This window comes from Trichechus manatus, unplaced genomic scaffold, assembly GCF_000243295.1.
Source record: "Trichechus manatus latirostris isolate Lorelei unplaced genomic scaffold, TriManLat1.0 scaffold00313, whole genome shotgun sequence".
Lineage (NCBI taxonomy): Eukaryota > Metazoa > Chordata > Mammalia > Sirenia > Trichechidae > Trichechus > Trichechus manatus.
The window spans coordinates 918,710-928,352 of NW_004444249.1; the positions used below are offsets into that span (position 1 = coordinate 918,710).

Consider the following 9,643-nt stretch of genomic DNA (forward strand, 5'->3'; position numbering starts at 1 on the left):
CATAGCTCAGAGTCATATACAATATACAATTTTGATTTCCCATTAAGCCTTGAGTTAGATAAGATGATACAGATGTGAACAGTATGACATAGGTATACATAATTTGTATGTTGTCATTTAGGTAATAATTCTGAAATAAAGTTCACTGAAATTTTATTACAACATCCTCTATGCTAAAGCCACAGAAAAATATTCATTACAGGAAAGAGCGAGAATTACAGAGATTGTATTAATGCTGGAAATGCCTCTGGAAGAAAGCATACATGTTCAAAATACTGCAAAGAATTATAAACACCTCAAGGAAAATTACACTTTTCAAAACTGGAAAATCAGAAATTTTGTAATTTAACTGACTTGATTAAAGATTAAGAAAAATACTGGAATACAAAGCCAGTGTGATTTTAGTGTGAAAGAGTATCTTTTCACCCTTCATTCTCAGCAGTACATTGGAATGTGGTCATTTCATAATCTACCTATTAGGTGATTTCACAATACTAAAATTGTGTTTGTCATTGTTATGACACCGGAGAATACTTCTACACAGACACCAAGGAATGTTTAAATAAAAACGTTTGTCTAGAGGTCATGATTGTTCAAATAGGCAAAAAATAAATTCTTCTCAGAGGTTTGTTATTTTAGATAATCCCTCAACTCTTTTCTTGTAAATTAATGCAGCTTATAGAGCATCAACAGTAACATGCTCTTTCTGAATAGAAGTAATCTCCTTGCCTTACTGAATATCCTGAGAACAGATATGTAATTCAACCATTCAAAAATTTTATCCTTCCTTTTATTAATAATTCTCTGCTCTCACAAAATGTGATAATAATAGTCTCTCACACATAACACTACTGACACTTTCATAAAGTGTCTGTTTCTCACAGAAAGAAAGATCTGCTTTCCACATTGGTAAAAATTTTTAGTTAGTCCCCAAACCCTGCATCACATAAAATGGAAATTGGTTTCATTTCTCGTTTATATTAAGAAGAATCCTCCAAGTGTCTTGCCAATTCACTGTGTTTCATTTTCTCTGTGAATAGTTCATCAAATACTCTCTTCTGCTCTGAAGTAAAGTAGTTTATCCAATCACCCACTGCTCCTGGAAAAATCAGAAATGAATCAGGTAAGAATCAATTTAAATATATAGTATTCATAAAAGAAATCTGTCAGATTCATAATAAAATGAAAACATTTGTTATCTTTTGATGCTAAGATTATGGCAGATTATTATTTTCTTCATTTACCTATCTACAGTTTCTAACATTTTCTGTAATTCTTGTATATTAATTTGTGCAGTTTAAAAGATATTTCTCAAAAAGAAAGGAAGATTCAAATATATAAATGTCAGGGATTTTACTGTAGCAAGCAAAGAAATGTCCCACATGAACTTAATAGAAACACAAGGCAGACAAAGTGAACATAATGACATTTTACTCATTTCCCTACTTGTGCACCTCCATAGCAGAAGCTGTGCTGATAACATAGCTGTGCTGAGAACATACCACAGGGCTGGGTAATTGATCTCATTTTAAGGAAATTCATTTGACAAAATCGATAATGGAGAACTGAAAATATAAACACCAAGTTCCTTGTGTGAAGTCCTCATCTTCAAATTAAGATGTTGGGGGATCGAAATAAGATCTACACTACACACAGTCCACTAGCCTCTCCTGATCGTACAAGTCAGTCTTCTCACCCTCGGCCATAAGGGTAAGCACTCAGGGCCGACCTTCTTGCCTCCATTATGCACACTGTGCCAGAACCCAACCCTGGATCTTGGTCTTTTTCCACTCCTGGCCCCAACCTTCCTTCATCCCTGTTGGTCTACATGCACTGGGAGCCGGTGATATGTCATTTGATCCCTCAGTTACAGACTGTCTAATATTGGTCTCTATTATCTTTTCTTTCCAATTAGATCATAAACTCATTCAAGTCAGGGACTATGACATATTGTTGGTGTGCAATCTTGCGGCATCTAATCCAGTGCTGACCATATAGTGAGTGCTCAATAAATATCAGTGGCTTGACTGAATGTCAGACAATGTCACCTAGAGCGAAGAAATATATTACAACACAAGAATTTTTGTTGTTGTTGATTCTGGTTCCAAAGGTGATTAAAAAAAAAAAAGACTCTTTAAGAAGCAGCAAAGTAGAACTCTTCTATTTTGGCAAAAAAACAAATGCAATGGAAACAATAGTACCAGAGGGAAGATCCCAGAGTCAGGAAATGATATTGCTTCTAACAGATACCAATTGAGGCACAAGATTAACTTCATGCAGTTAAACAAACTGATGTGTGGAAAACACTTGACCTGGTGCCTGGAACTTAGAAGAGCAATATTAATATTACCCATCAATATTCCTTGGTCCTTCCTGCTTCTCCCTTTTGGCTTCTGGTGTCCAATTCACCTAAACCTCAGTTGACTTCCTTCATTTAACCTGACTTTTGTTTGCTTGTCTGGTGTTATGGACTGAATTTTTGTCCCTCAAAATAGGGTTGAATTCTTGGCCTTTGTACTTGTGAATGTGATCCTATTTGTTATGCTAATGAGGCCATTACCAGTGTAGAGTGGATCCTAAATCTACTCATTTCCGAGTTATAAAAAGACCAGCATAGACACAGAGACACAGGCAGGCGGAGGCCAGACGCCATGGAATACCAAGGAACACTAAGGAACTTCTGAGGCCACTGTCAAAGAAGGACCTCCCCCTAGAGCCATATCCTGAATTTAGACTTCTAATCTCCTGAACTGCAAGAAAATAAATTCCTGTTCTTTAAAGGCACCCACATGTGGTATATTTTGTTACAGTAGCACTTAGTAACTAAGACATCTGGCTTCTGCAACTTTCTCTTACTTTTTTTTAAGAAAAAATTCTTTCTAAAAATAATGGAAGAGCTATATATGTAGGTTACGGAAAATACAGATAAGCAAAAGAAAATAAAAGTCAAGGAAATACACTCATCCAACACTGCTAATGAGTTGGCTGGCATGTATTCTACCAGATGTTGTTCTTTGCAAACATATATGTACATATTAACTACATACTTATTACAATGGCACAATTTCAACCTGTTGTTTTTTTTTTTACTTATTATATTTTGATTATTTTCCCATGTTAGTATTTATACACCTACAAAAAAAATTATGGTTGAGTAGTAGAGTAAGAGTGGATTCAGGTCCTGGGTCTGCAATCTGTTAATGTGTGACTTTGGACAAGTTACTCAGGTGCTCAGTGTCTCAGTAAAATGTGGATAACATGAATACCATCCTCAAAAGTTCATTGTCAAATTTAAACAAGATAAATCAAGGATTATGCCTGTCACATAGTAAGCACTAAAAAAGTGCTAGTTACTGCTACTTTATAATTTCGATGACTCTCAAATAAAACCTTGCATGAATATGACTTAACGTATTTAACAGCTTCTGATTAGTGTCCCATTTAAGTACACTCTAGGTTTTCATTGTTACAAGCAATATTGCAGTATGCATCCTTGTCCATACATCTTTCCATACCTGCAACTCTCCATGTAACTTTTAATTTGTATGGGCCCTTAGACTCTGGTCTTTAGAGTGGACTACTCTGATGGCTGTTTGTCACATGGTCTCCATGATCACCATAGCACTTTCTAGAATATTAGCTCTATTGTTGACTTTACAAGTGGAAATCTATGGGAAAGTGAAAATCATATTGTTGAAACTTAGTTTAAAGACAACTGCAGGAACCGATTCTCCTTTGTAAAGTGAGGGATATCTCTCTGTGCCAAGGAGTCTAAATGAAAGACTTTAGTAGTTGATTTGAAATGATTATTTGCAGAAAATGGATCCCTGACTCCTACCCCATGCAGCCAATGGAAGGATGAAGTGAATGGGCTCTACGGAGCCATCCTGGAGTTCAGTTCCTCATATAGTACAGATTTACAAACAGGCACTCATGATCACTAGTAACAGTCAGGATGTTTCCACTGTTAACCTGTGTGCTTAGTTAGATCCAGCACAAGGAAAATGCTTATCAAGTAGAATTTAAATAATTAGAATTTAATGTTGTTAGCTACAATTATGTTGATATCATTCTACCTGGGGATATTTGCTAGGCTCACTGATGAGGCAGGTGAGGATAAGAAGTGTAAATACTGATTATCTCGCTAATTGGAATCTCAAAGTGCAGTGATAAAAAGATTTCAGGAGTAACACTGAACTCTACCAAGCCTCAGAACTTCCTCCTTCCTCCCTGTGGTCTCTGCCATGGTCCCTCCCAATTACTTTCTCTTTCTCACCCCTTTTCTTCCTTTGCCTTCCTTCATGTATTCTTTTCTAAATTCTTTGTCTTCTTTTATCTTCTACTCCACCCCTCCTGATGCTTTTTCTGATTCTACTTCTCTCTCAAACTCCCATCTCATCTTGCTCCTGTCCTCCACTCCCAAAGTTCTTGGAAGAGTGATTTTTAGTTGGTGCTCTTCTTTACCTCTCATCTATTCATCTGGCCTCCATCTGGCTTCCATCCCTACAACTATGGAAACAGTGCTCTCAGAATTCACAAATGACAAATGAATTGCTTTGACCCTGGTTTGACCCTGGTTTTTCTTCAACTCTGGCTGGTCTCTTTTCCTGGCTTCTCTTGGGTTGTTTTATTCCTATCGATAGATTGAATTGTGTCTCTCAAAAAGATATGTTGAAGTTTTAACCCCAGGTGCCCGTGAACATGACCTTGTTTGGAAATAGGGTATTTGATGATGTTATTGTTAAATTAACATGAGGTCATGTGATTAGTAGGGTGGGCCCTAATCCCATCTAAGTGCTGTCCTAAAAGAGAAGAGACACAGAGAGAGACAGTCAGGACAGCCATGTGAAGATACATCTATAATCCAAGGAATGCCAGGAAATCCCTGGGGCTACTAGAAGCTGGAAGAGACAGGAAGGAATCTTCCCCTAGAGCTGACAGGGAGCATGGCTCGGCCAACATGTTGATTTGGACTTCTAGGCTCCAGAACTGTGAGACAATAAATACATTTCTGTTCTTTAAAGCCATCCACTTTGTGGAACTTTGTTACAGCAGCCAAAAAAAACTAAGTCACATCCCTTTCTTTACTTCTTGTTGTGTGCCGACTCATAACAACCCCATGTGACAGAGTAGAACCGCCCTGTAGGGTTTTCTTATTCTTTCTTTTCTTTTTTAATATTATTTTGTTGGGTTTTTGGTGAAGGTTTACAAGCAGTTTAGGTTCCCATTCAACAATTTCTACACAAGTTGTTCAGTGACATTGGTTACATTCTTCACAATGCATGAACATTTTCATTATTTCCGTTTTAGTGGTTCCATTTCCATTTATCTAGTTTGCCTTTTGCTTACATTCTCATCTTTGTTCTAAAGTAATTGTTGATGGTTTGGTCTCATGTAGGTGTTTTTTTTTGTTTTTTTTTTTTTTAAGATATGTCTATAAGCTTCTATGACTTTGCCTTGATCAAGTTGTACTGACTTCCCCAGTATTGTGTACTGTCTTATCCCATAGGGTTTTCTTGGCTGTAATTTTTACAAAAGCAGATCGCCAGGTCTTTCTCCTGTGTGCAGTATATCAGTCAGCCAACCTTTCAGTTAGCAGCTGAGCGTTTTACTGTTGCACCACCAGGGCTCCTTCTTTTTTTACTGTTGTTGTTGTGTGCTGTTGAGCCGAGTAGACTCCAACTCCTAGTGACCCTATAGCACAGAGTAGAACTGCCCCATAAGGTTTCCTAGGCTAAAATCTTTACGGGAGCAGATCAGCAGATCTTTCTCCTGCGGAGTCGCTGGGTGGGTTCAAACTGCCAACCTTCGTTTAGTAGCCAAGGGCTTAACTGTTGTGCTACCAGGGCTCCTTCTTTCTTTACTAGTCCCTCTAATCCTGAACTATTTCTACAATCTGCTAATGTCTCCTAAACTGACTTATCAGCTCAGCTCTAGCCAACAGCAGTTCCACTGCCCCTGCCCAAATTGCGACCCTTAATATTTCTTACCTGGGTTGTTACAACTGGATGATTTGCTGGACTTTCTGTCTCTGCTTCCCCTGTCTAATCAATTCTCATGCTGACATTATAATTTTACAGCACACAGGCCTGTCCATGATAAGTGCCTTCTTAAAACAACAAATAAACCAGGAGAAAAAGCTTCCCACCATATCCATCAAAGCTGTCGCTTGCTGGCCCTAATCTTTCTTTCTTTACAGACACATGTTCCTCATTCTGCTTCGCACATCACATACCAGTATAGCATATGAGACTACCTATTCTTTCTAGAAAATACCACCCAGTTTCATGATAGTTCTGGACTTTCTGCTTGCTGCTAACTCTGGCTGGAATGTGTTCCTTCCCTGACACTTTCTTGATAAAATCCCGCTTGTCCTTCCAGTCCCAGATCCAGTGTGATCTCCTCACCCCTCACCTCCATCCACACTTTGCTAGAAAACAGTTATCTCTCCCTTATCCATGCTGCCATTCACATTTTGCTCACACTACTAGTATAGTCCTTATCACCTTGTATTCCTGTCTAGATTATGATCTTCTGAAGGACAGGGCAGTGCCTTATTCAGTTTTTCAATCCTAGTTCTTAGAATTAAGTTTATTAATAAATATTTGCTAAATTGAATTCTCACCTCCCTCTTAGCCCTGGTTTGGCAAAATAAGGAGATAGAAATGAGCCATCAAAATGGAAAAATAATCTTTGCAAAGTTAAGACAATATCTGTTCTCTACAAGTTGGCAAATATTTGCTTTGGAAGGAATTATATTCATTTGTACCAAAGAAGCAAAATAAAACGTGTGTTTTCATGTAAGAAACCTGAGTATGTACATGCAGATAATCTTGCCTTTACAAGTAATACAAAAACATTTTTCCCACAGATATGGATAAAAATTCACATGGGCTTCAAAACAATTCTGTATCCAGATGAACCAAAACTCCTAAGTATAACATTGGGGTGAGTGGGGAAGACTTATTTCTTTCTCTTCATGTTTCCATGCAGAAGAATGTCCTTAGATAATATTTCCACCTTTTCTGCCCAACTCACTCCTGAAGAGTAATTTATCTGATTATGAGTATGGGAAAGTATACTCTTCACAGTTTCTTTCTCTCCTGAAGAGATGCATGTACTGCATCATACTTTACCTCATGCTGCCCAGCAGGGAAGAGGACTGCATCTGATTGGCTGGGACCGGAAGGGTGTGTTTATACAGTCAGGGGTGATGTATTAGCAAATGCATTAGGCTATGGACCTAGGGCACATTCTTCAAATTGTTCATCATTTCCATGTGTTTGACTCCTGCATCTCTCAGTTGGTTCCTAACTGGACATGAAAACCTCAATATCTAGGAAGAATGCCATTCAACAATTTCATTTAATAAACAATCCCTGAAGGATGACGACAGGAAAAGCATTGTGCAAGATATGGAGTGTACGAAGGTAAGATGAGAGATTAAAAATAGTACAAAGGAACCACTTATAAATGCAAACCCCAGGCAAAGCACCACATTTCTTTCTGGCTTACCTTTCCTAAACACCAGCTTCCTATTAGATGTGAGGGCACAGACGGTTTGATTTGGATCATAGTTTTCTCTGGCTGAGTTATTTTTCATTTCACTGAATGATGTTTTCCAAGCAATATTATTAATTTCACTGTCACTCATATGTACACCGAGGAAAGTAGCTATTTCCTTTATGCCTTTAGAAAGATCCTGAGCAACACACAAATAAATAATAGTATAATTTTTATCAAAACTTCAAATTCATTCTTTAAAATCTGAAAAGAAGAATTCATTTATTGATTTACTGTGTTCACTTAATGAGATTTAAATTTTGTTTGTTGAAAAGTTGAGAAAGACTTACTTTCTTCATTTCTTCATAGAATATTGTTAGAATGTTCTTATCATTTTTGTGCTCTTCCCAGCTTAAAGCATGATCAAACCAGGATCCATACACAACTAAAGAAAAATGAATTGTTGAATTAATATACAACCCTGAATTGTTCTCCCTTTAGTTAAGTATTCAATATCAGGCACATGCATATTAAACTCTGGAGTAAAAGAGTTTTTTTAAGCACTTAATTTAATAATTATTTCAATTAAATAGAATACTGTCATATGAATTAAGCTTGATGGCCACATTTCTTAATAAGGTTACTGATGTTTCTTCTCACTTTTAGTAAATATTCTTTTATCATCAGGAGAAGTGGTAGCAAAAATACAGAGCACATGCTTTCTCAATAACTGGGTTCTAATAACTACTTTCATAGCAACCTCACGTATGCAGAGTAGAACCGTATTCCGTAAGGGTTTCAAAGCTGTGACCTTTTGGAAGCACATCTCCAGGCTTTCTTCCGAGGCATCTCTGGATGGGTTCAGATGCCAACCTTTGGTTAGCCGTGAGTCAGAACTGACTTCAACACCAACTGGTTTGGTTTTTAGTTTTTTATTTAGTAACTACTTTCAATCTTGGAAGAGATAGGGAAACATGGGGGGTATATCATTTTTGTTCTTGTAGAGTGTCATGATTTTCATAATTATAGGTTCTTACTATAAAAAGTTTATAAACTTCTGCCAAAAAAAAAAAAAAGATTCTATTTACTTTTCTGTCACTTTATCTTAGCTGAAGACTGAAAAAATACATTCTTACAGATTTATCTGTAGTTGGTGTTACCTCTTTGTTGTTGCTGTCAGTAAACAATAGCCATAAGAATCTCCAGGGCCCAAAGTAAAATATTATCATGCAAAATAACCACTGTAGCAGTGGCGATTAAAAACACGAAGTGATCAACATCCTCCTGTCACCACATGAAGTCAACTAACTTGAAAATATAAAGCATAAAACGTATTAATTTAAAATACTACATATACATCATTCTGTACATGTCTTATCATACAAAGACTGAACTCTAGCTAGTGTTCCGATCATAAAAGAGCTACTCTGCTAGCAATTTCCTGGAGAATTGCTGACCATTCATTCATTTAATAAACATTTATTAAGCCATTAGTGCCTGACAAACATTGTGCTTGGCATTTTGAACATTAAAGCTCTGAATAAATTGAAATATAATTACTTCCAAAGGAACTGCAATTTTTCATGACTTTAGCTTTTGAGGAAACAAAGGACAAGAAATACCCACAGTGTATTTTTAAGATAAGAATTTCATGGACTATAGTGGTTTCATAAAGAGTCAATCCAGTTTTCTACTCCATGGACACCCAAGGTTGTATAACAAGTATCATTTCTTAGAAGAACAGCCCTAACACAGTCATCATTATTAGAAATCTCACTGCTATTTCAGTGACTTACACAATACCTTATCTTAGAATTACCCAAATTACCATATCAGTGATGAGGGGTTCATCTGAGAATGGCCAACCTGTTCCCAGGCACAAAAACAAGGCAGGAGGGAAGCTGATTTTCTCTCACACAAATTTAGAAAGTAAACTAGTCATGCCCACAGTGGTATCCCACTCCCCAACCTCCCACCAGCAGCCACAGCCCAGTCCTCATGGATGATGCCACTGCCTAGAGTTGCAGATCCTGGGGAAGCCATTGGACTGTAGGGAAGCTCCTGCTTCTGTGACTAGAAGGCTGGGTAGGCATAGAGACCCAGTGTTAGGCCCCGTGGTTAGGTGTAATTGACCTTACCA

At 37.3% G+C, this 9,643-nt stretch overlaps 1 protein-coding gene across 2 annotated transcripts; it reads right to left on the bottom strand.

Annotated features, from left to right (window-relative positions):
- Positions 1–584: 584 nt before the first annotated feature.
- On the bottom strand, positions 585–9,331 carry LOC111819216 (sulfotransferase 1C2-like). 2 transcript variants are annotated; one of them, XM_023725457.1, is made up of 4 exons: positions 8,664–9,331; positions 7,854–7,948; positions 7,516–7,702; positions 585–1,099 (listed from the first exon to the last, which is right to left on the bottom strand). In XM_023725457.1, the coding sequence occupies exons 2-4, from the start codon at positions 7,860–7,862 to the stop codon at positions 981–983; spliced, it is 315 nt and encodes a 104-aa protein (XP_023581225.1). In that variant the 5' UTR covers positions 7,863–7,948; positions 8,664–9,331; the 3' UTR covers positions 585–980. The 2 variants fall into 2 exon arrangements, with proteins under 2 accessions (XP_023581225.1, XP_023581226.1); XM_023725458.1 differs by lacking the exon at positions 8,664–9,331 and having other exon boundaries at positions 7,854–8,332.
- Between the last annotated feature and the right edge of the window lie 312 nt (positions 9,332–9,643).

What these genes read in the sequence shown, in the direction of transcription:
- LOC111819216 (XM_023725457.1), bottom strand. An exon ending in GAAGCTGGTGTTTAGGAAAG is followed by an intron (nt 1,100 to 7,515) that starts GTAAGCCAGAAA and finishes TGATTTTTCCAG; the next exon opens with GAGCAGTGGGTGATTGGATA.